The following is a 27460-nucleotide window of genomic DNA, read 5'->3' as shown; positions in this document are numbered from 1 at the left end:
ACCGGAAGCCCACAACGTATGCGGGGATTACATTCTGGGGATCACGCCTAAAGCCAAAATCATGTATAGTCAAAACAAATTGGTTCAATTGTCCTTTTTTCTGGATGTCCACCCCCTTCTTCTTCTTTTTTTTTTTTGCTGAACGCAAAATACTTTACACATATACTAGTTAGTAAGCCTTATTGAACACCGCAAGACTAACTTCTGAGCAAGTGTGCATAGCATTGTGTTGTTAGCATCATTTGGTCACACAACATTAGGAGAAAGTTGCATAACATACTCCTCCTCAAGATGTAAACAAACACTCAATGGATTTTATGAAGCATCAAATTGTAAATAGAGTGGCACCTCAGGTTAAGAACTTAATTTGTTCTGGAGGTCTGTTCTTAACCTGAAACTGTTCTTAACCTGAAGCACCACTTTAGCTAATGGGGCCTCCTCCTGCTGCTGCTGCCGCGCCGCCACCGTGTGATTTCTGTTCTCATCCTGAGGCAAATTTCTAAACCCGAGGTACTATTTCTGGGTTAGCGGACTCTGTAACCTGAAGCGTCTGTAACCTGAAGCGTCAGTAACCAGAGGTACCACTGTATATAGTAGTGTTATATCCAAGTAGAAACTCAAGAACTGAGTTGTGCACCGAACTGTCTGGGCATCGTAAACTATCCTAACCATGCAGTTTGTTCTCCTGTTTAGACTTCCAAACTTAAAAATCAGTGTCTTTTTTTTTCTTTCTTTCTTTTTTGGCCAACCAATTTACAAAACTGCCACTAAGGACTCATAAAGTGCTTATTATTGGTCATAAAAATAAAAAGTCTAAAACAATCCAAAGAAAATTATAAAGGGACTCTGAAACAAATTATAAAACACACAAGCAAAGAAGAAGCAGCAACATTCACACATGTTTAGGATTTCTACTTAAGACCCTAAGAAAGAGATAAACCAAAAGGAAAGCTTAAGACTAACATGGCAGCAGTTGTCAGCATGTGTTGTATTATTTGTGGCATAGAATTGTTCACCCCTCAATCCTGTTCACAAAAAAACGTCAACAAAATAGTCACATATATTTATCATGGAACTCAGTTTCAAAATTACAAATAAATCATTCATTCACTCACTGTATTTCTCTAGTAGTAGAGATTTCATTGGCACAAGATATGCACTTTTCTAATTATCAGCTTCTAAGTCAGGTTACTTTTAAGTTTATTGCCTCTACCACATAGGTACTGCTTAACCATTAGCTTTTTATAAGATAGAAAGATACATTAGATCAGTTTTATTCAACATTCTCAGATCCATAACACATTCTCAACAGTACCTGCAACATGGGACCCCCTTTTAGTTTCAATTTATTTCTATTTTATTTTTCCATTTACATTCCTAGTCTACCTCATCCCCATGTCCGTTACAGTACAATAAGAAGATACAAAGCACACTTGTAAGCATTTGTAATAGGATACTTTCAGAATACAAGTGAGGTAACCTTGATACTTAATTAAAGTCAGAAAGCGATGTATCAGTCATTTAAGACATCGCCACTTATCATTCTGATATAGTTGTAAGAATATGTCTGAGCACAAGTGCATGATTGACTAGAGCCAGCTAGGCAATAAATAATACTAGAGATTCTGACACTGATAAGGCTATCACACAGTCATGATTTTAGCTTAAAACACAAGGCTGTAGAACAAAGGAGACAAAAATTAAAAAGGTAAAATTGCCTGTAATGTATTATCTCCTCTGGACCATATTAAGCTGTCTATGACAAAAGGTGATAGCAGAAGAAACATAATTATATTAATCACTGGGTTGCTACATACTGAGCTTTTGACACTGGAAGAAAGGAAAATGACATTTGTGTGAACAGTTTTTGTCAATATAGAATCACTGAACTGTACAGTTGGAAGAGACCACGAGGGTCATGTAGTCCAATCCCCTGCAATGAAAGAATCTCTTGCAGCCCAATGTGGGGCTCAAACCCACAATCCTGAAACAATTTAACATCACATTTTACTTTCAAATGCTACTTAGAAACAATGCTAACTTGTGTTGTACCAAATTGTGAACAATTTCCCCAAATTCTTAATCCCCACAACATTTTGGTTACATTTTTAGGCTTCATTTTCCTTTATAAGGTGACTGAAAATATAATAATAATAATAATAATAATAATAATAATAATAATAAAATTATACCCCGCCCCATCTGGCTGGGTTTTCCCAGCCACTCTGGGCAGCTTCCAACAAAATATTAAAATACAATCTGTCAAACATTAAAAGCTTCCCTAAACAAGATTATTGTTCTTGGCTTTTAAAGAAACAAAGCATTTTCATACCACTACCCCTCCCCCCCCCCCCACATGCACACACACACTGGTTGGAATGCTTCCTGGGATACGTGTGGAAGGACTTCATCATGAGCAGCTTCCACAGGCATTCCAAGAAGTGTACCAGCAAGACTTCCCATGGAGCTGCAGACAGTGGTGCAAGGATTTCTGTTTCCTTGTTTTCTAATCTAAAAGGTCCCTGCAAGTCAGATATATTACTTTGAAGGAGGAAGAGAAAAAGAGACAGGACAATCTTACGCAAGTTATGTTCAATGACTCTTAGTCTCAAGTAAGTGTGCAGAGGATTGAATTATTACTCTTGCAACCATATTCTGTACCAACTGGGTTGGGTTTCAGAGTTACAAAGTTACAAAATTATTTACTATTCATTTCTGTCAACCAGAAACAGTGGTGTCTTCAGGAGGGGTCTTTGTGACATAATGAACAGAAAGGCCCTCAAAATGCAGCAGAACTGACTCACCCCATTTTGAGGTGAAGTATACACATGACCACCTCAAAGAGAGAACTGGATGTAATATCATTACAGTTGGTATCTTAAATAGCCTAACTGTGCCATTGGGTTGGCTTTTTTTTTTTAAAAAAAAAATGCACTTTACTTTGGAAATGTCAATAGTTTCAGAATATGGCTGTCAGAGTTCAGCCTTATACCAGGAGGCAATATCATAGTATGGCACTCAGATACTAGCTTCCCTGGTACAAATTTGCTGTCAGGTTTAATTCAAGCTGCTTGTTTTGACCTTTGAATGGACTGGGTCCAGAGTAGCTTAAGAATCGTCTTGTCCCTCACTTCTGAGAGAATTGTTTTATTTCATGAGGCAAACAAATCCTGGAGGGGATGGAAGGAAATTGGGAACTTCTGTCATATGTGATGGGAGTGCTCCCATGTGTAGGTTTACTTGGAGATGAAAGGAAATACCACAAACACTGTCTCAAACTGTAAATCATAATTCATTACTTTCCCAATGAACAAAATAATTTGCTTCATAAGAACTTAACTGTATTTCTCCTGCTGACAACTTGCATATAGAAACGAAGCATGGCTAACACCACAAAATGTGGCAACTGGAGCTATCTAGTCAGTTAACAAAGCAGTTTTGGGAGGGATGTCATGACTACTGAACCGGACTCGGCGATCATCACCTGAGGCCCTTCTTCATGTGCCTCCTCCATGGGAGGTCCAGAGGGTGGCAACATGAGAACAGGCCTTTTCTGCAGTGGCTCCCCATTTGTGGAATGTTGTCCCCAGGAAGGCTCGCCTGACGCCTTCATTACATACCTTTAGGTGCCAGACTAAATGTTTCTCTTCAACCAGGTGTTTGGCTGATTAACATTCTATGGCTTTGTTTGTGGGAAGTGGGGGTTATTGGTTTGTTTCTGCTTTTGTTTTATTATGTATCTTGTGTTCTTATTTTGTTTCTTTCTGTGAACCGCCCTGCGATCTTCAGGTGAAGGGTGGTATACTACTACTACTACTACCACCACTACCACTACCACCACTACTACTATTAACATAGTGACACCTAGCTTCACTTCATACTCAATGTGAACATGGACTCATGGAAAGAAGATCCATCCAAGTCCTACAGAATTTGAAAGCAGAGGTCAGCATTGTGCATGTGGGTGGGTGGTGGTGTATGTTTGTAATATCTGATAGACATTTTAAGGATTATGTGTGCTATACAGCGTATTGGCCTGAATATAAACTGCACTTTTTTTTCCAGATTCCAACCGTGAAAAGTGTGGCTTAAATTTGCGACCTTACAAAGACTGGCTTTTACGATATCACTGCTGAAACAGACATATGGTAAAACGGAATGGGTGTGAGTGCCTGTGGAATTTATATTCGGGTATTCCCCCCCCCCCGAATTTTAAAGGTGTGACTTATTTGCGGGTGCGGCTTGTATTTTGCTTGTTAGTGTTTTATGTTATTGTTTACTGGAAAGCAATAAAAATAGTGCAGGTGGTGTGTGTGTGTGTGTTTTTTAACTGCTTATAGATGGAAACCAAATGTGGTTTTGCAAGACAGGGCACCTGATTTTTGCCAACCTCCCTATGCTATGCAGCCCCCCCGATGCCCCTTAAAGCATCTCTTGAGGTTTGGAGAACCTTCTGGAACAGTATGGAACAGTATGGAATGTGGCACAGATGTCTGCCTCAAGCTAGCAAAAGCACCTCTCTTGCATAAAGTCACCTTTAGATACAATCCATTTGCTGTAATCCTGGATGAGAGACCACAAACAATAGTGGGGTAGAACTTTTGGTATATATCAGTAAACATTATTACGGTTCTACAATGTTACATGCACTACTAAAATTTCTATCATAATCATATTAAATAGTAAAAATTTATTTCCACTGAAATCAATGGTATGTTGTTCCAAGTAAATGTACCCTATTTAGGATTGGTGTGACAACGCTTCAGAATTCATTGCAACTACCTTCCCATTATAGCACTGTAAGTGGATTCAGAATAAGAACCAATCATTCACCAGTGACTGAAATGCAGCCACCTCTGGGGTGAAATTGTTTCTATCATTCTGTGCCAGCAGCAGTGTACAACACTTTAAGAGGAAAAGTGAATACTGAAATTGTGAGAGAAGGCACACAAAGTAATTACCAAAGCTGGAATTGGATCTAAGTTCTATTGGATCTTTAATGACCACAAGTGTTCAGGGCCTCCATTTTATGTCTCATTCAAAAGATGGATGAGTATCATTCCCAAAGTGCACAAAGGCTAGGTTGGCAGTGTACAAAGAAGAGCTCTTCAATACGATCAAATAAGAAAGGGAATTTCACTCTTTCACATGAAAGCCCCTACAAGATATATTTAATACATATTTCATGCTGTAAGAAAAAAATAATTCACTATTGAAGACTATTTAAGATGTTGCACTTCTTAAATAGTAAAGAACTCATGATATTTGACTGCACAGGTTACTAAATTAGATAGTCCATTTCCAAAGAAGAAATGATTGCTGTGCTTAAGTGAGCTCTCTGTTCAGGCGAAGATCAAGGTCTGGAGAGATTTTGTAACAATATAAAAAAAAATCTCAAAAATCTCTTTGATGCTCACTTCCTTGTGGTAAGGAAGTTTGTTACATTTAAGTGATATCAAAAAACGAAGTGGCTAGAAGAAGAATCAGTCTAGATAAATTCAACTTCTTTTACTCTTACTGCATTAGAAAATAGCAAATTAATATTTGATGTTTCCTAGTTTATGAGACAAATGGTTTATTGAATACAATTGTCTCATGATTTCAACACTTTGATAGTGCCTAATTTGTACTTGTCAAGATAAGGATATATATATATTTATGGAGCTTAGATATATGAGTATGTCCAGATTTTATATGAAAGATTTGTTATTCCTTTTTGTGCATCTCACAACCTTATGAAGCTGAAGAACTTTAATGCCTAATTATCCTATATGGACATAGAAAACTTCAAAATTAGTTAACTGTCACAGAACTAACTCTACATATCTCACTGTTACAGACATCATTATCATTATGATAGACAGAAGTATACTATTAAGCAAAATGTTGACTGTGAGCCTACAGATACTAACATGCTTTCAAATGCTATGTTTCGCAAAACACCAAGGCAGAAGTAGTTTTTAAAAAGTCAGTGCCAGAACTACTAGCATTTTTAGAGCTAAACCAAACCAACAAACAAAAAGAAAGAAAAGTCTGTTTTTTTCACCACAGTTTTAAATCCCTCAAACAGTGTCCTCCCCTTCTAAGCATAAAATGTTTGTTTCCCAGTGCTGCTTGATTAGCTGAAATGAAACTGTCACAGCAAAACTGGGGCACAATTAGAAGTGGAAGTCCAGTTGCTCCCATCCAGAAACAGTGAGAGAAAATGACTGGCTTTGCCTTCACTGATGTCATCATGCAGCTAAAGATAATTAGATATAAACTGTCATTACATTAAGACTTTTGTGGTCCCTGATTGGCTCCGGGGTAACGTGATAAAGAAAAGAGAAAAATTTTGGTTGCAAATAGGGGGTGGGGGGAGGGAACAAAAAAATTAATGGTAGGACGTGTCCCCTATGCCTTGGCCCAGAACCTCTTCAACCCCTCAAAAACATGTTTTTCGGTCCTAAAATTGTTCATAGTGAAACACTACAGAGCATCATAAGGAACTAGATGTCTCAGTTAAAAAGCAGCTAGGTAAAATTTGCAATCAGGGCCAGCCCAAGACATTTTGGCACCTGGGGTGAACCACAAATGGGATCCCTCCCTGGCTTGAGAAGAAAGAGATCTGCTCCAGGAACAAGGAAGATATACATCGAGAACAAGATGGGAGGAGACCAACAGTTACTCTTACTCATTAAGAGGCCACTGTGGAGGCATGGTGGGGATAGCTTCCAAAGAGGGGTCAGAGCTAGCCTCCACGGAGCACGCCACAGCCATCACTTCTACCATGGCAGTGGCAGTGAGCAAGGCAATCATTGAAGACTGGATCTGCTGTCCCTGTGGATCCTGCTGCCTGAAGCAGTCACCTTACCTTGTTTCATGGGTGGGCCAACCCTCAGCAATCTTGCCTCAGCTGCTGTATACAAAGGCAAGTCCACAGCTGCACTGTAATGTTTAATTAAATCGGATCTAAATTGCAAAGGCCACCATTAGTAGTAAAGTCTTCTTAGCAATATGCTACATTATGCATTTGCACAATTGACTTAAAGCTCCAATATCATCTTCACTTTGTGTTCTGCACATGCCATCAACATAAATCCTGAGCATTCGACAATCACTAAATCTGCATTGAGCCTAATATCATCACTTCTGTGGGGGGTGGCTAATGAATTACTGATCATTCTTACTAGAAAATAAAACTACTTGCATTTTGGTAATGGTTTTTAACTGTCACAAGCTTGTCTTACACATTTCTAGATGCTAAAACAGATTTAGACTATTACAAGTTGAGCCAGTAGAAAATGTTCTGTTCTTGCAGATAATGTATAAAAAATTGTCCTGTCCCACCGCAAAGGACATATCTGAATGCAGCATAATGAACAAGAGGTCAGTGAAAACAAATTGTTTCACTATAGGTATTTGTCCATTCACTATGCATTTCTGTAGGATAATAGATGCCTGGGTGCATTCCAGCCATGGATGAGAATACAGTTAACATCATTTTATTCTCTTTGGATAATTCTACAGCATGAAGAGTATGCCACTATGGGTTAAAGTGTAAAGTTTCATCTATTTTTAGTTCATATTAAGCCGACAGATTTCACCTGAGATGCACTGTAAAAAGAGTTCATAGTGGATATAAAATGTGCCCAATTTAAGCCATCTTCTTTAATCACATAAGCCAATATAGCCATCTGAACAACAGAAAGAAGGGAACATAAAAGAAAAGAAAAGAAAGTAAAAGGACTGTAAGCCAAAGCTCCAGTTCGCCCCTTGGAATTGCTCACCAGAAGTGTTGTAATGAAAAAATTAGTATGCATTTGAGCCTGGTTATCAGTCAGGCCCACCTGGTTTCTTTTCTGTGGTCTTTTTGGTAAAGTGACCTTTTTATTATTTCTTCAGGCTTTTTAAATATATTTAATTTGAGATATCTAATTTTTTTATTTTTTCTGCAGTTAGAAAACAAAGGGTTTAGCTTGTATTTTCATGGTTTTAGTTTTGCATTTTAATTCTATTATATGTTAATATTGCATCTTACTCCCTGTTCTTTAAGCTGTCCAGAGAATGTGTATTGATAGGTGGCTATATAAATATGGTAAAGAAATAGAAGTTGGGCACATGCTAAAGGTATGCATTCCCACAATTAAATCTACAAGTAAACTATGTTGATCAACTAGCAGTCTTTCAAATGATATAGCACATTTTCTAGCATATATTAAATGCAAACCGGTCCTTTTATAGCATAATCCAGTAGCATCAGACAAAGGATGTGGAATAAATAACTAAAACAGTCCCAATTTTCTCTCTTTCAATAATTTAATTGCATAGTTCATATAAGGAGATTATCACTTTTCTGTAGCCCAGGTACTCCTTAAAGATAACCATCTATTTCAGGGGGTGGGGATCTGTTTCCCACCCAGAGATATTGCAATTGTTGCTATTATCTCCACAGAGTTTTCTTCATTTCTACCCTATCTTTGAAGATATCCATGTAGTATGTGCAAAGTATCTCTAAGCAACTTCTGTGCAGGTATGTAAAAACAAATAAATGCTGAAAGAGGAATAATCAAAGCTCTCAAGTAAGCAGCAGCGGTTCCCTCTGTAGATAGGTCATCTGGGATTGAGGGGAGGCAGTTGGCCTCTGAAGCCTCCCCTCTTGTAGATTTCCTTTTCTGCTGGGGGGGGGGAGGTGGGGAAAGGGAGGCAGCGGGAGAGAGAGAAGCAGAGCCACATTCTGTCAGCTGTCTGCTGGGAAGCACCACCCTGAAGGACTTCAGTAGCCCCTTGGAGACCCACCATAGGCAACACATCATCTCTAGGGAGGGACTCCTCTTAGAATAAGAGTCTATTACTTTCTTTCGAATGGCCTCATGATAAGGTTCAAGTGAGAGGGCGTGTTTGGCTTGGCTTGTGGTTTTGTTTTCTTTTGAATATGTTCATTATTTTGTGCTTTTAACTAAAACCATTGTTTTATGTTTTAACTACAGGCATTTGGATTATGCATTCTGTGTTTTTATATCGTAATTTTCTCCTGTGAACCGTCCTGAGACCTGCAGGTATAGGGCGGTATATATATATATATATATAAAATAAATAATTTAGTAGTAGTAGTTGTTGTTGTTATACTAATTCTAATGAGAACAATTCCATGTCATATATATTTTCAGCATCTTGCTTGACTTATGAGAGAGGAGGCCTCGTTTTTTAAAATGTTAATTTTTCTGTGTGACCTATGGGCGTTTACTGTGGGTGTTCATCTGTTTTGGAAAGCTGCCTGTGGGAGTAGGTTTATTAAGGTATTAAGCATTTTAATAAATAAGTCTATCAACCAGACACTGCTATGAGGCACTGGACTGGTGCTCAGTTGCATGTTTATTATTTGGTTTAAGGACCTTGTGATTACTGATAGCTTATACTGCATCTATTTAAAGGGTCGTTATTACTTATGAAATATTTTGTTCATAGTATTGAAATGCTTTGGTAGGTTGTATTTTGTAGTAGTCTGTTATTCCTGGTATAATTTAATGGCTTATTGCTATTCTGCTATTGCGAACTGCAATACATTTATGGAAAAACAACAGACAAGTACACCTGATGAGGATGATGACTATGTGTTTATCCCTTGCTCTCCAGCATCTGGACAAGCCCTTCTACTGTAGAGAATCTCAAAAGCAGTTTCACTATTGTTGCTTGCAGCCTTTGAAAACACTTCTCTACATTGTGCACAATTATCCAAGCTTACTCTCTGACAAGCATGCACGAGAGTTTGCACATCCAAGTTCCTGCATTTTTCCTCTCATCAGCACATGAAAACATTTGTGCATCTATCAGCTGATCATTCCTCCCCCCCCCCCCCTCTCACCGATTGAATTTCTGTCAGCCAGAATTGGACATAAGAAGCTTCTGGCCATCTATAATATTTGCCCACATTCATGCAACTACAATATATACATATATATATATTTGAAATCCAACCCGGCAGAATATTTTGCTATTAGACATGGGGAAGTTTTCAAAGTATGCTACATAAACCATGTCCTGATAGAAGCACTCAGTTATAGACTAACCAATAAAAATAAATATCAACAAATAAATCTGTATATTGATTGGAAAAGAAAAGCAGCATTTTATGAGCCAGGATAAGTCACTGATAAGAATTTGGAATGTTACCTTTTTCACAATGATTTCCCGTGAATCCAGAAGGGCAGGCACACTTATTAGGGGCTACACATGTCCCACCATATCTGCACCCTTCCTCACAGAATGCTGGAAAAAAACAACAACCAGTGATTACATATGCAGACTTTTTCTCTTTTTATGCACTTGTGAAACAATAAACGAAGAAAAACAGAATTCCTTATGGCAAAATAGCCCAAGTCCAATCTGCTGCAAGCCAGCCAGCAAAACGTTACTGCTACAAGGGAGAAAACTGAAAGCCTCAAGGCAAATTGACAACAAAATTTTAATGATTATCTGGCATGGACGCTTAAAGAATAATACATACCATTTTGGAGCAGCACTAAACCCAAAGCGATATCTGCCTTTGGGTGCTCTTAGTAACCTTTAGAGGATGTGGTGAAGAGCAAAGGAATTCCATGTTTCATTTTGATGATTTAAGAGTCAGCTACAAGTGTGATATTTAATCTTCTATGTAGTAATTCACTAGCAGAAATGTTCAATGGAATAATGTATTCATGGACCACAATCCAGAGAGCTGTGAGATTAACGCCATACAGGTTTTTTGACATCTACTTTGAAAATGTGGGAGACTTTCAGAAATTGGTTGCAGTATTGCATAGGATGGGACTGTCTGGAGAGGGGGAAAGAAAAGAGCCCCCCACTGGAAACCTCACAGAGTATTTTTCAATGAACACTACAAAACTGTGGTTCATGCTGTGGAACACTGTGTGTGAACATTATATTTTTGACCTTCTAAACAAAATTATGCTTGGGCTTTTTTATTTAAAAAAACCTCTATAATATATTTGTGGAACACTAAACCAATTAACAAATTATAGTTGACACATGACAGAGTACTGAGGCAGGAAGGAGAAGTGAACAGGATATAGAGAAAATGTAAAAGAAATTAGCTTTTGAATACATTCCTTACATTGTTTGTGCAACTAGTGCAAATAAATTTATGCCTGATTCCAATGTTATGCAGTTACTTCTCCATGGCTAAATTCCACATAGCTCTGGTAAAATTTGAGTAATGAAACCACACGGGATGGGTGGATCACAAAATGTCCAGATAAGTAATCCCACAATTTCATTATTCAAAGGTTATTTGATCAACAGGGATTTAGCCATGAGAAAGTGGCAACTACATTGACAAGAAACATTGGGCCATAGTCATGTATCCTATTATACTACAAAGAAGAGAACAGTTAAGTCTATGGATTTGTATGCAAAACTGCCCCCTTTCCCCATGGATGCCACTGGAGATCTTGTAAATGATTTTGGTTGAGGCACCCAGAGTATTGAACCCTCATAAGGAATATAAATCAAAGTCCTATGCACAGTGGTTCTCAAGGCAAACAGAAGATAAACCACAGTTAATATTTAAAGTGTAGCTTCTGCCTCAGAGTTAACAGCAGAGCCACCAAGCCATATTGTAAGACGCAGTCACAGATGGAGTGTTGCTAAAGAAAAGCTTCTACTGGTCTGACAAGGGATATAGAGACATGAAACAGAATAGGTGCTTCAGATTTACTGTGTGATATACCACAACCAAGAGGGCACAACTGAAGGAGTGGGTTTCTGTGTAGTAAGTTCAGTGGCGTAGCGTGGGGGGTGCAAGGGGGGCAAGCCGCACCGGGCGCAACATCTGGGGGGGCGTGCTCGCTGCCTCCGGAGTCGCCGAAGAGCCTCGGGCGCAGGCTGTAGCAGAGCCGACGAGCTGTGCGCGCGTCCGGGCTGAAGGCGCCCGGCAGGCAGCGGCTCTCAGTGCTTGCCGCGTAGGACGCACCAGGCAGCCCCTCCTCACAGCCCCGCCTCCGCCGCTGCTGCTGCAGCTGCTGGACCATTGCATTTTTCTTGCCTCTCTGCCCCCCTCCTCCTCCGGGCAAGTGGCGTCGTTTGGGCGGCAGCGCCAGCGGCAACTCGCAGGTTAGGGGTTAGGGGGGGCGCAAATTACGTGCCTTGCCCCGGGTTAGGGGGCGCAAATTACTTGCGTTGCCCCGGGTGCTGACAACTCACGCTACGCCGCTGAGTAAGTTTAAAAACTGACTCAACCCCCCTTTTTTGTTCTTTCAAAAGAGAGCACTTTTAAATGCGTAAAACTTGAACTGTTGAGCAAAACCATAATAAGGACACAACTGCATAAACAGTTCTCTCCTTTATCAGTCACGGCAAGGGATGGCCTTGACTCTCCAGGGGAACAAAGGAAACACGTCAGAACTTTCTCTTATGTGCTGACCACAAAATATGCGCAAGACCAATGTCCGGGGAAAACGCCAAAAGCGTGTTCCCAGAGATTATGACGTCTTCCCAGATAAGAGGAGGAAGAGGAATATCCTTTTATGGTCAGAAGTACAGGAAGGAAGATCCTTTTATGCTTGAGAGTACCAGAGCAGGAACATATGTGATGTCAACCTGCGTATACAAGTTGACGTGGCTGAGGAAGGGGGAGAGGATGTCTGGAGGATATAAATACTGCATGAAACTTGTCATTTCTTTGGACTTGCTGGGGACTAATCACACAAGTGCCTTCTGCTATCCGGAGAGCAGAATAAACTCTTTCTTTGAACCAACTCGGTGTCATTTTGACTTCCTTCCTCCTGTCCCGGAGCAACACAGACCCAATCGGTGAACTCCAATAAGGCTACACAACCAGAAGGGCACAATATTGGCCATTAGGATTTTAATTATTATGTGTAACTGCTCAATGGTGAACAGAGCAAATGAGAGTACCAGCTCCTCTTTCAGTTAAGATTGCTTAACTGGTCCATGCTGTTCCAATGCTATACATCATGGGTCTCTTTGTGGACCACTATACAGAATAAAGAATAAAAATGACAGTTAACTGAATAAGAAACCTTAATTTGAGATGAAATTCTATACTTTAAATATATCACAAACAACAAAACTATTAAATGATGGTTATCCTGCTTGCTGACCCACATAAAAAGACAATGCATGGATCAGTTGGCATGGCAACAGGTAGAGTTAAAGCTACAACAGTTAATGAAACAGCACAAGGCAGCCATCTTCCACTTACGCAACATGATCATTTTGACAGCAACCAAAGCCAGAGTAGTCATGACAGCCAGCTATATAACTTTTCATAACATTACACCCAAGCTCAGTGTAGTTTTGTAGATAAATTACAACTGGCTAAGCTAAAATAGAAGAATGCCATTTTCTAAAGATAGTCATCTTTTTGATGCTTCAGACATACTATAGGAAGTCAGGATAGCAAGGCCACGCACACCTGAGATGCCTTTAAGAAGACTGTATCTGGACTCTGAAAGTGCTCTCAGGCTTTTTAGGTTTTTCTAATGTGGAACTAGTACTTTAGTCTTCTCTGTTTAGTTTTTCTAATGCTTTGGTGTGTACTAGTGTTTTTAATAAGTTGAGTGATAGCCAGATACTTCGTACTTGAAGCACTGAAACTTCTGGCTTTTGCATAGGTGGAATGGAGCTTACTGTGCTGATAAGAGTCAAATCGGCTGCTCCACTTCCCTCTGCCTCTGACCCTACCCACCACTGACATGCAGCCCCTAAGAGGGGGGAGGTTCCCCTACAGAGGAATATGGCCCTTGAGTTGAAAAAGGTCTCCCCAACAGTTTTATGGTATGCCCCTCCCTGGTTATCAGTTCAGATGAAGGTTGGTCTAGAAAGATCTTTAATAATAAGCAAGCACACAAATCACATTTGTCAAGTCTGCAGTGATTATGATGATGCATCCCTAGTTGTTGTCGTTGGCTACAGACAACCTGTGAAATCACAAAAGTATGTGGCAGCTGAGTGGATATAAAGGTGGGCCTTTCTTCTTCCCCAATAGAACACAACAGGTGGCAACTGCTACGATATTCAGCATTGCCCATTCTCCTTCCACTTGGAGGAGACGGATTGACAGATGGATGAAGGCGATCAGATCTTTTCTTTTTTCTTTTTTTGAACAAGCAAGAATGCATTCTGACACCTTGAAGAGTAACAAACTGTATAATGGCACGAGAGTTGTTGCTGCTGCTGCTGCATGTAGATAGTGAAGCCAGAAGGAAATTACGGTAAATGCATAGAGTACTGACTGGCAATTGCATCATTAACACCAACTGTTCACAAGAGCAGTTCACAGCAAGCTTAGTTTGCTTAGAACTTTTGCCAGAGGTGCTAAGGCAACTTGTCTTAGGTCAGAATGGTCCAGTATAATGAAGAGTAGAAGAGAAAGTTTCCGTATACTGAAACCTAAATTATATTACAGAATAACTCCCACCCTCCCCACACCGACAGCTAATTCCGATCAAATTATTCCTTTCTAGGGAAAATGAAATTGCTTAGTACTTGACAAAATTCAAGTTGAAACAATGAAATCTTTATTAGCCTCAGAGATATCACTAAGTAGAAATGATATTGAATTAACATTAAAATGCAATACTGTATGGAGGGAATTAGTATTCCCAGCACAAGAGCTGTTGAGAGCAACTGCTATGTACAAAGAAGGAAAGAGAAATGAATTGTCGGTCTTTTCATCAAATCATGATGAACTTATCTCTGGCATATATTTCAAGATAACAGTACATCTCAAGTGTCAGGTGTCATTTAATGTGTGTGGTAAGCACATGGCATACATATAGTGTTATATTTAATGCTGTATTTCCTGTCAGAAGGCTTTTTGATATAGCAAGTAGATGGTTATACGAATTGAAGAGGAGGGGGTTGTTTTATCTGATCCTGCTTTCCCTCCATATCTGTGCCCCTCCAAATCTGCTCCAGGGAGTAAGGAAAGAGTTGTGCAGAAGAAAGGGCAAACTTGCAAAAAATAGCCTCCCTTCCCCTTCCATTCACATTCCACTGGATCAAAGAGCCACCCACAAACAAAGTAACAGTATTGGATACAACACATCATGAAATAGAGCAGATGTGAATCTGGGGTTAGGGAAATAAGAGTTCCCTATACGTAGAAATCTTTTTTGCTGTTCTTTTATCTAAGTGTGATGCAATTTCCTGTGATCCTGTAAAATAAGAAAGACACCTTTGAGGGTGTGACTGCTATAAGATACTGTAAATTCAATGCGATACTGGGTTGTTGTTTTATTGAATGGGTTACAGTGCTTGGGATTATGCAGCATGATAACTTCATGAAGCCATGGCATTGTATTGACCGTGCATTTTAACCCTTTGCAATAACTGAATGTGAAATATATGCTCCTACAAAACAGTGGTTCTGGCTAAAAAAATATACCTTTATATAATCTTTGTAATGTTTTCATTCGGGTTAGCTATTTTGTCCACACAGAAACCACCTTCTGCCAGCACTGAAAGGGTGAGGTGGGGAATAGAAATCAGCTCACTCAATACACAGTTAATTGAGAAAAAACATGTTTGTATCAACTGAAGCTCTAAGTCTCTAATGCAATAGCCTATCTTTGTGCTTACACTTCTTAATAAGTCTCATAGCTGTTTGCGTCAAAAGACGTCTGCTGTGTTTCAAACCCTTCAATAACACAGTTTTCTTAGGGAACAACATAATACTTCAGAACAACACAGAGGATTTTCAGTCCCTCATAGCAGGTTCCTGGTAATCTGAGAAGGCTAAACTAAACTTGATAAATCCCTATAGAGTCGTGTACTGCTAATATGCCTCCATTAATACATTTTATCCTTGTGCCTGTTTACAGGTAGAAATGCTTTGTTAGAATAGTGCTTACTGAATCTGCAATAAATCACTTTATTGAGTAAATTAAATGTGAACATTAGTAAAATAAAATCCCCAGGAAATCTGAATATGCCAATGCTGTAACACCATAATCTTCAAAATGATTTCCACATAATTTTATCCATGAAGAACAGAATCACCACCACTATTTTCAATGTGGATTAACCAATGATAAACAAAATGCAATTTTACAGCCATATTTCATCCTTCCCCGTTCTTTCAAACATCTTTCAAGAGTTGAGTGTGAAATGTTGTTTCTTCCTCTGCCTCCTGGCTCCTTGGTACAGACCGTAAAGGTATCATGACTGAAATTGCTCAGGATATTGCTCCTGTTTGGATGACCAGGCAATGGAATATAAGTGGGATGAGGTGGTCATTTAGATAACATATAAAGCCCTCAACAACTTTTGACTAAGTTAATGCCACCATTGGCTTCATGGTATATTCCTGAGCGTAGGGTGAGAAAACAAGCTGAAAGATGGCTTGGGCGCTAATGGAGGAAATTTCTGGTCAAATGCAACTGAACACTGGTGAATGCTCATCATTGAGCCTACCTAGTGGCAGTGAAGGCAGCGAAGAAGGCATACGTGCTGCTTCCATTGCAGCCTATGTCGTCCAGTAGAGCTTTTCTGGGTAGTGCCAGGCCTCTTACAGTTGGGCCCAAAGGAAGTGATGGAATTGTGTTCTCCTCCCCTTCAGAACCTTCTCAAAATCATATAAGATACAGTAGACGATAAAGATCAATAAAATACATTTCATTGAATTAACTGTTTCACACCTGAGATTCCAGACTGTATACATCTATATTCGTCAAGGGATTAGATAAATTACCTAATAACAACCTATATTGCCACATTTTACTTATGGCTAGTGTAACACCATGCCCCTATCTCTTTAAAACTATTTGCCCATCCTTACTTGTGCAGTGAAGTTAAACCATAAACAGAAGTCTCTTCATTTTCATCTTTCAGCTCTTTTGGAGCCAACAAACATATTCTGTCAGAGGCTTCTGACAGGAATTATTTCAAGTAGACTGACTTTTCTCTCCTCCCCCTTCTCCAGATGTCACAATGAAGAAAGCACAAGTAGCAGTCAGCGAACTATGCTTCATTTAAAAAAGGCTTTTAGATATATATACACACTTCACAAAGCCACTGACCTGTTCAATTTGGCAGAACACTGAGCTGCAAGCAGGCCATAATTATATTTGGTTGTGCTAAAGGCTTTTCTACCTGTACTTATGTTTATAGATTTATTTTATATATAGGAAGGGTGGAGACATTGAACCACACACCATTAGCAGAAATGTGCCTTGTTTTTTTCAAAATGTACCAATATATGTCCTGAGGACTCTCTTTAGAGATCTAGCTGACTGCACAGAAGCTGCAGGTAAGGGCTGTGTCTGTAATCCCACTGCTTTAAGTTTCCACAGTGCACCATGTTCTTCCCCTGAACAGGTAAACATTATCAAATAAAACAAAGGAACATGAATTTCTCCACTGAGTGCAATTCTGTAAGAAATTAATCTGTTAACCTAGCCCTCTAGATGGCTAGCAAAAAATATTATTAAATAAAACAGAACTCCTATCAAGTTGTACAATAAAATATCAAGTACAAAGCTGGTTATGTTTTAATATGTGTGCAACTCTTATCTGAGAAGTTCTAAATTCTTCCTCGATATAATGGGAAAGGTAACTGCTAAATTAATATTGTTGCTGATCAGATTTCATTTGTATCTACATATACCGTAATCCTTGACAAGCAAAAAGAAGGCAAGGCTATACATTCAACCCTGAAATGTCACTTCAACAGACCACTAATGTAGCTGTCCACTGGAGGTGGAGTTGGTTCCTCCATCTTGAACTGCCACTACTGCAAAGGTCCCTTTGCAGCATTTCAGAAGAAAAGATGCAACTGAGTAAAAAGAAAGTGGCACTTGTATCCCAGGCAACCAGAAAAGGAAGAATTGTGTCTGTAGAAATAGTATAGTATATGATTTCCTGAAGCTTACTCGCGTCTCTCACCCCCAGGTCCATGAAGGTTTGGAGCTAACTCACCCAAATTACTGCCAGAAACAACATGGAAATGGCACAACTATACACCATAATGAGCAGAAATGATTTAGTTTGGGTGTTCCCAAGGACTGCGTTTAATCTGACAGATAATTAAATTAACTCAAGTTCATTATTTGACAAGCACACCTTAAAACCATTCAGATTTAATAGGAGATTGATGGTAAGAACATAAAGAAGCACAGGTGGATCAGGCCAGTGACCCATCTAGTCCAACAACCTGTTCTCATGTTGGCCAATCAGTTGCCCATGAGAAGCCCACCAACTGAGTTGGTTTCTGAGCCTAAAATCTGAGCTGAAATTACTCACATCACTACAAGTTACAGTAGAGGGTGAATATATCTTCTGCAACCTCTGCGCACATTCACATAAAGCGCAGAATTGAGTATTAAAGTTAGCAATACCCACCAATCCAACGCCAGGATCTTAGTCTCTTGCAATTATGTGTTTGTTTCTCACTGTAGAGCTGTGTCTAATGCACAGTGAGGACATCTACAGAATGCTTTCAAACCACATGTGTGGCAAATGATGTTTTTCCAAACACAAGAAACATGAGAACATATTACCAGTGATTATAAGAATCACACATAGTTTGGTTATCTACAGCAATAAAAAACTAATTATTTTGCTTGGCTTCTAGCAAGGGAGTTAATTTCCAGAGTCAGAATTTATCTCTTTGATTAATACTGTTGTGGTGGTGGTGGTGGTGGTTGTTGTTCCAGCAGCAATCCCCTCAAATTCCAGGGAGCAGGCAAATATCTAAGCATATTTTATTGCATAAATTATCTAAGTACATAAGAAGATAAAATATGTAAATATTTGTGATCTCACAAGGGTTTTGCTCATGAGCAAAATATACAGATAAAAATATGTCTAAATGTCTGTTGCTTTATGTTTATCATGAGAATCACATTACATCAATTTGCTAAAATGTATATAAGTATAATTAAAATTAATTGAAACAATAAAGCACAGAAATAGCTCAATAAAGTACTTACTGTGATAAATTTCTTTTTTTGAAAACACCCCCTTTCCCCTACATCTTTCAAAAAACTGTATCCTAAAACTGTATCATGTACTGTGATGCTCTTCAATTTTAGCAGGATTTCTTTTACTTCAGGTGACAGAAATACACACTCCGCACTTTACATCCATTGCAACAGATGGCAGTGTACACACACACACACACACACACACACACACACACAGCAATCCATGTATACCACTAATCACTGAAATGTACAAATACAAAAGCAAATAAAATTTTAATCCTATCAAGGTTATAATGCAGATATCTTATATCAACATTATGAACTCTAAAGTAAAGGTAAAGGGACCCCTGACCATTAGTTGCGGATGACTCTGGGGTTGCAGCGCTCATCTCGCTTTATTGGCCGAGGGAGCCGGCGTACAGCTTCCGGCTCATGTGGCCAGCAAGACTAAGCCACTTCTGGCGAACCAGAGCAGCGCACGGAAATGCCGTTTACCTTCCCGCCGGAGCGGTACCTATTCATCTACTTACACTTTGATGTGCTTTCGAACTGCTAGGTTGGCAGGAGCAGGGACCGAGCAACGGGAGCTCACCCCGTCGTGGGGATTCAAACCGCTGACCTTCTGATCGGCAAGCCCTAGGATCTCTATAACTGTATAATACCTCATCTTGTATGATAAACATGAAAAGCATTAAAAGGCATGTTATCAGGATAATTGTCTACACAGTTTAAATAAATAAACGAGTCCTCCCTCAGCATAGATAATTTTTTAGAATCAACCAAAACTGTATTTCATGTTAAGTTTATATATAAACCATCACATTAAAACATATGTATGACCCATTCATTAAAGATTAATAGAAGCATTAAAATTATGTTAACATGATGAGAACTTGCAATGATATATATAATGGAATTATATTATAGTCCTAAAATCACTTCCATTAAATGCTACATAGTCTTAAAATTTTGATTATTTTTTTTGCTGCTAAGTAACAGCAATGTCCACTGAGAGACAACACTCTCTCTGAGATATTTACTGTGTTATTGTTTTAATGAAAACTTCATGACATCCTCAAATAATAATGTTTTATTAAACGCTGAATGAACGCTGAATAGCCTCAGTGCTTTAAAAGTATGCCCAGGATTTCAATAAAATAAAATTTTATGTAAAAAATTTAATTGCCTCTATATATAGAGAACCCTGGCATCTCCACACCACAAAGAAGTAGGAAGGAATTTTCCAAGACTGGTGTAAAGAAAGGATATTCCAAAGGATTGTACAATCCAATGTACAATGGATGGAGTCTTCCTGTGGCTTTGAGATATGCAAGTGTGTCTTGCATTCAAATTCAGCTGGAGATTTGTCATTAAATTTAGACAGTAAACCGATTAGGGAGGGTGATCTTTTCCTACACAGCATTTATTATTTGCTCTAGTCTGCTAGGACAGTGCAGCCTACCAAGTCAAGAAATATAATATCTCTAAGGCTCCATCTGCACTATATGTTTAAAGCAGTAAAATACCTCTTTAAACAAAGAATCTTGTTCACCCCCTGTACAATGGGGGGCCCTGGCTCCCTCCAAAAGAATAAATAAATTGGGGGGGCAAAGTGCTTTGGTCCCTAGTAGTCTGCACCTATGGTTCTATGGGTTGTATTCAATGTAGCATGAGCAGAAAGCTCACTCAGCTGATCTTTACCTTCCCTCCCTAATAATAATAATAATAATAATTAATAATAATAATAATAATTTATTATTTATACCCCGCCCATCTGGCTGGGCCTCCCCAGCCACTCTGGGCGGCTTCCATAAAAACCCTTCCCCTTCCCCTGCAGCCCCTAGGGGTACCTATGCAATATTGAGGGCTATGTATTATGGGGGTCCAGTGGGAAGGGTGAGTCACCCAAAATCAGTTTCAGAGCACAAGATTCCTCCACTCAATTTCCCCCTCCCAAAGCAGCCCTCCAAGACATTCAGAATCTGATTTTGACAATGAAACTTAGAGAAGTTCAGAACTAAGAATTAGTTTCCACAGAAGTATCTGGATTAAATGGAATATAGCATTTTATCCATATAGCCACTTCTAAACTTCTCTCACACTATAAAGAAAATGAAAATTGGTACTTACTGTAAATTTCTATTTACGGATTGAGCTGGAGGACATTCTGTCAACAGAAGCCAGGAACTTTAAAGTCTTTTGACTCCCACTCTCCAGAACAAACGAGCAGAGCATAAACTCCCACCCACCCCCCAACTCAGCTACACACACACACACACACACACACACACGGGGGAAAAACACTGGGGGCGGATTCAGAATAAAGGGCAACACTGAATACAAACTGGACCAACACATCTGACACTAAACAGAATGTACAGTATGTGTGATGTAGACCACAGCCGTAACTCAAACCACCACTCCTCCAGAAAGAAGAAGAAAAAGAAGAGGAGGAGGAGGAGGAGTTTGGATTTGATATCCCGCTTTATCACTATCCTAAGGAGTCTCAAAGCGGCTAACAATCTCCTTTCCCTTCCTCCCCCACAACCAACACTCTGTGAGGTGAGTGGGGATGAGAGACTTCAGAGAAGTGTGACTGGCCCAAGGTCACCCAGCAGCTGCATGTGGAGGAGCGGAGACGCGAACCCGGTTCCCCAGATTACGTGTCTACCGCTCTTAACCACTACACCACACTGGCTGGTCCCAGAGCAAGGAGAGGTGGGTGGAAGGTCCTCCAGCTCAATTCGCAAATATAAATTTCCATTTTTACCAATGTTGTGGAGACCTCAGACCAAGAACTATACAGAAAGGCATCAAATGAAGCATCAGCCACAAGGGTGAAATAAATATTTTTGAGACCATCTTTAACAGCCTTCGGTAAAACATCTCTCAACTCCCTACAGCCATATATAAGCAGATTGTGAGAAAACAATTGAAGTTGTTGCTGCCCTTTTATTGAAGGCGCTTGTATACTTGCACTAGGAAGTTTAACTCTGATTCTACGAGGGCCACCAAAATGGCTTTTAGGATCAGGTCCTAAGTACATTTGTCTGTACATCATAATCGTATTCTGGAGATCAGCCTTCATCAAATAAAAACAGCATAGAACCTTTGGGACTCTTGCATAAATTACATAATTTTATTATTATGTAAGCTTTCATGGACTCACTAGCCCATGAAAGCTTATGTCTGGATAAAATGTCTTAGTCTTTAAGGTGACACAATCTTCTGTTACCTTTGCTGCAGCACACTGCAGCAAACTAACACAGTTCCCATCATTCCAGAGCAGTTCTTCTGACAGCAAAGAGAAAAACCCCAGAAAATGCAAGTATCATGCTCTTTATCAGCTGCCCTTCAGTTCAGTGTGGTTTAAGCAGGATGACCCCTCAATGGATTATGATTTTCAATCAAGATTAAATGCTTCTAAAACCATAAATGGGATTTTAGAGAAAGAGTATTTCTAAAAGTAATCTTTACAAACAGAATGAAGCCACAAACCTATGACTCTTAGAAACTATTTCTAAATTTGCTGATTTAGCTGTGGGATCTCCCTACATCAGTTCTGCTTTGCCATAGGAAGATGCTCAATAGATAGGTAGATAGATATTGCTTCAGTATGCTTAATGCGGACCATCAAATCCTTCTCAACAGGGAGTAAAGCAACAAGTACCCAGCGTCAGGTCAGCCTCAAGTGCCAACTCTAGCCACACACAAAATTCAATTGAGTCACCAGTGATTAATTTCAAAGAAAACCTACTACCAATTCTGGGAAGAGGGCAAGAATCAATAATATTCTGTTCAATTTCCGGCTGAAGTAGATTCATGTTTTCGGAGCCAAATCAAGCCCTGTAAGAAGTGTGATAAGTGGAAATGTTCAAGACAGAATCAGATTGTTCTCACTTCCCTTTAAAGTAACACATTATATAAGTCGGAAAGTTGGTATGTGTGCACTGGTCCCAATTTACGCCTAGTATATAAACAGGATCAGTATAATAGTTTCCCTAAGAGAAATTCAGTATTTATAATATTTCAGTGGTTATGAAAGATTGCCTTGCATGCTCATTTACAGATCTCAGTGGTTATGAAAGATTGTCTTGCATGCTCATTTACAGATTTCTAGACTTCCACTTTTATACACTTTCACATTAAGGTCTAAAGCTCATGGACTGTCATGCTGTCACAACTCTGGCTTAGCTCAGACCAAGGAGGAGCAAATAAACTATGACATCTCCAGAAGCCCACATGTTAGAACAAAACCAAGGGTTGACTTAGCATGATGTCTGAACAAGACTATTATATTGTGAGAGAGAAACTTAAAAGATTGTTTCAACTTCACAAATGAAAACAGTCTCTCTCTCTTTAATAACTGTGGTCTAGTTTTGTGTGACAAACGGTAGATGAAAAGACTTAGAGGAAGTTACAGATTGCTTTCATTCCTGCTCTTGAGAAGAAGTCCTAGAGGAACCAAAATATAACATAGAACAAAGGAACTGTTGATAGACGTGGCCATTTCTATGTATCATGTGGCATCTTGTAAATTCTGAGTGAATTTGGAAGAGTACTTAAGTCATAAGAATTAGCCTCAAGTATTATTCAGCTAAATGCTTATTTTATTTTTATTTATTCCTTGTCAGACTGATGCTCAGACTTATCTCTGTCCACTGGCAGATGCTGTTATACTTTGTTTGATTTGTGTTCCATTTTTTTTAAAGTTAGCATATTTTATACTTTGTGTTGATCACTTGACTAGAAGAGCAGTAAATACATTTTAGAAATAAACAGAATGAAACACGTATTCTGCTCACTTCCTAGCTGACAATGTAAATATATCTTTAACATAATGGGAGACATTATAAGTCCACACTGGCAGTCCCATCTGAAGCTGCAATAAGCATAGACAGCTTGTTCATTAAAACCAACCCACAGCTGCTGGGTAATGAACTGTGCCCAAAATATCTAAAATATTTTTGTGCTAATTAACTCTTTAATTTGTCAGGAGATGGCTTTTTGCAAGTAGCACATGTTGAGCTTACTATGTAGTGATAAGGAACTCAAGCAAACTGCAACAGGCCTTAAACAAAACAGGTTACTTTGGATCGATGGTTCTTTCACATAGCAGTTGATGTCTGTTTCCAACTGTTCCACCATATGAGTTCTTTCCATTTCACCCTGTCCCAGGGCTTAAACCTACTGAATGTCACAATGCCGATGTCTCTAGTCCTATCTTTTCCATCTCTCATATGACTTCCTAAATATGGAGAGGAAAACTCTGAGAATTCTTAAGTGCAGTTAGAAAAACCTGCCTGGTGTAAGAAACTAATCCATTAAGCATAACTTTACAATCACGGTTCTATTCCTGTCTGTTATCCAATAATTTCTGCATAATTATGTGATACTGATAAAATCCTATATTTTAAATGTAAATACACATGCACAACGTGTGTCCCATCAAGCCCAATACAGCCCATCTACAGTTACCTGTCAGACAATCAAACCACTTATTATTATTAACTGGCTAAGACTGTAAGATCAAGATAGTTATTGTTAAATGACTCATATATAGCTGGTGGGGAGCGCTCAGCTTTGCGCATCACACACTATGAAGACCTGGTTTAGAAAGTGTCTATTTAAAAGATTACTCATAAAAATAGAAGTTATCTCTCTCCCTTACAAACACACACACACACACACACACACACACACACACACACTGAATGACCCATATTCAAATAGGACACAAACTCTTAAGTCTGCTAAACAACAGCAGCAGCAGCTGTTTAATAGGTTTTGCCTTGTGGGCCCCAGCTAACTGCATCCACAGTGCCAAGTGTTTGCTAGTTTAACTTAGTGATTCTACCACAATACCTTACTAATAATTGATGCCTATCTAAAAGCAAGAAAAATTAAATCTACTGAAAGCAATAAAAGTGAAGAATCTTATTTCCCAAGTACATTTTCAAAAAGCAAGGAATCACAAGTACAATTATCACTTTCTCACACAAGCAGAAAAAGTTGAACCACTGGTTTACCAGTGGGGATTTCAAGTTTTAATTATCACATTTACATGGGAAAGGACTTCCTTTGTGTCTTTAGTGCTACAAAAGAGAATAGATTTTTGTTTTGGCAGATAGTCTCAAAATATAGGCTACAATCCAGAAAATGTTAACTGCTGATTGGTTCAATTAAGTTTCTGCACATCCAGCTTTCCCAGGATTGTGATCATAATTCCCAGAAACCTGTATTATTGTATGCAAAGAGAAAGCACAGCTCGGTTTGTTTGCCATACTAAGGACAGGTCACAATTTGGGGAGCTCTGAGCATGGCAGTTTACTTGAAGCTGAATGAAAATATTTGTTGCCAGTTCACTATCTATCCATTTCCATGTGATCTGTTAAATACAAAATATTGAGAAGATGAAACTGTCACCTATGAATAATTTAAAATTGTGTATCCTCATAGACATCCTATTATGATGGCAATCATATGCATACTCCATCTGCCCAAATAAATTTATCAAGACAGATGATAGCTTATTCCAAAGTAATTTATCTGACTCTTGAACTTATTCCAAGTACCCTAGCTTATACACGTGTCAGTTGGCGGAAGAGTAAAGAGAGAGAAAGTGATCATTTAGGCAATTCTTTTTAAAACCTGTAATGTCACCAGCAACAGCATTAATTTCTGTATCTGTTCTCAAAGAGTGAAATTAAGTATTATTACAAAAAAGGAAAACTGAGAATAAGTTAAATCCATAGTCAGAAGGCTGACATGACTTTGTTCAATCTGTTGTGACAGCAGGTATGTTATGTTTCAGCATCATCACTATAATCACCAGAGTGCTTCTCAGTTATATAACTACTTTCATCTCAGAACACTGATGCATATTAAAAATCATTAAACTTTAAACAGCTCTTCTGTGCGGTACATACACATTAAAGGACTGAGCTTTTTACTATATATGCAAATATGTTATTAACTCTAAGAGTAGGTTACTTATTTTTTTCAAAGCTGTCATTCAATTAGAAACACTAAGGGCTTTTCCGGATTAGTGTTTTACTGCAGGTGTATTTTGCAAAATATTCTTGACACAATAAAAGTGTATTAGTGGTGGATGTATTCTGTTTTATTAGTTGTGCCATGCTTCTGGAAAGCTACATTATACTTGTCCATATCACAGTGCAGTGCAGTGCAACAAAGCAAAATCAATTTTAAAAGCCAGCAATTTTGTGGTATGAAAAGTTACGAGATTTCAGCAAAGAATTACAGAGTACTGTGTGCACTACTGGAAATTGAGCAGCATGAACACACCAAAACTTTTGTGAGTGCAACTGGTATTCAAAACAGAATCACATATGACTGCCCTGATAGCATCGTGAGCACAAATGTGCAATAAAAATTATTTGGGGGTGGCGGAGGGTTATGTATGCTAATTAGTGGTTATTTATGCTAACTTTTTCATGAGTGCCAAGCTCTTGAGAATCAATTCTCTCTCTCTCAATAAAATAGCTGTTGCTGATTCTGCTTTCTCACTATTTCCATTCTAGGTGGAAATAGATGGATGAAGTTATTTTAAACTTTTTTTAACATTGTGTTTTAATGTTGTAGCCCACCCTGGGAGCTTAAGGTGAAGAGTGGGTAACAGAATAATAATAAATTTACGTTTTTCTAGTGAAGTTGTTCTTACTAATCCAACACTGAAAGCCAGTGGTTGAGCACTATAAACTGTAGAAATCATCTAAATATCAGTAGCAGTGCTATTGACAAGTTTCTAATTCCTTTCTTGCATCTGAAGTCCACTCCCCACATGTTTATATTTATATGCTCTGAATATATTGCAAATTATGTGTTGTCTTAAGCAATGATTGACTTTCTCAAAAATACTGTGGTGACTACCACACACACCATTTTCTCTTACAGTATTACTTGGCAACATAAAATAAAATGTGAGAAATCTGTCTTAGGTCTAATCCTTAAAAAACTGATATATAAAAAGAAAGCACTTTGCATGTACACTTTATGATTTATATTTTGGTCAATTAGTATCAGATGCAGATAACAGCCAATTTATATATGGCATTCAGAGGTAGAACAATGCAATGAATATTTCAGTGTTTCTGCCTCATAGCACCAAAGCAAGCATTTATCTGAAATGACACCCATATGAAAATCATAAAATTAACCATGCCACAGTGTCAGCTAGAAATCTAGGCTTATCTTTGATGCTGGCAAATTCCACAACTGCACTACCTCTGAACTATTATATTATTAATCTATGTGGTTCATTTCAAGTGATATAACAGCCCCCTATGCAAAATACGCCACATGCAAAACTTTTGGCACCACGCAGCTACATATGGCAGTGGGCAGGGAAGCCATATGTCTACAGCACAGCTCAATCATCCATAAGGAATTGGTGGATCAGAGCAAATGGCCAAAACACACGAGGTAAAATCAGAGAAAATAATTTGTTAATACACAGCAGCCCTATTCAAAGTTTTAAAAGAATGTCCAGGGGCACAAATGGTATATGGGTC

The 27460-nt window shown here is 38.7% G+C and overlaps 1 protein-coding gene across 4 annotated transcripts in view; it reads right to left on the bottom strand.

Annotated features, from left to right (window-relative positions):
* Positions 1 to 27460, bottom strand: part of NELL1 (neural EGFL like 1) — a 373450-nt gene that overhangs the window by 68645 nt on the left and 277345 nt on the right. For 3 of the 4 annotated variants that reach the window (XM_083463723.1, XM_083463722.1, XM_083463724.1), the window contains one exon: positions 10153 to 10248. The exons of the other annotated variant lie outside the window; for it this stretch is intronic. In XM_083463723.1, the coding sequence (XP_083319849.1) occupies positions 10153 to 10248 (96 nt within the window). The remainder of the gene's footprint in view (positions 1 to 10152; positions 10249 to 27460) is intronic. 4 annotated transcript variants of the gene reach the window in all.

The sequence above is a fragment of the Podarcis liolepis genome (genome assembly GCF_965112155.1).
Source record: "Podarcis liolepis genome assembly, chromosome: 1".
Lineage (NCBI taxonomy): Eukaryota > Metazoa > Chordata > Lepidosauria > Squamata > Lacertidae > Podarcis > Podarcis liolepis.
Note: the sequence above shows the minus strand (reverse complement) of the source record. Positions and strands in the feature narration are given on the sequence as shown.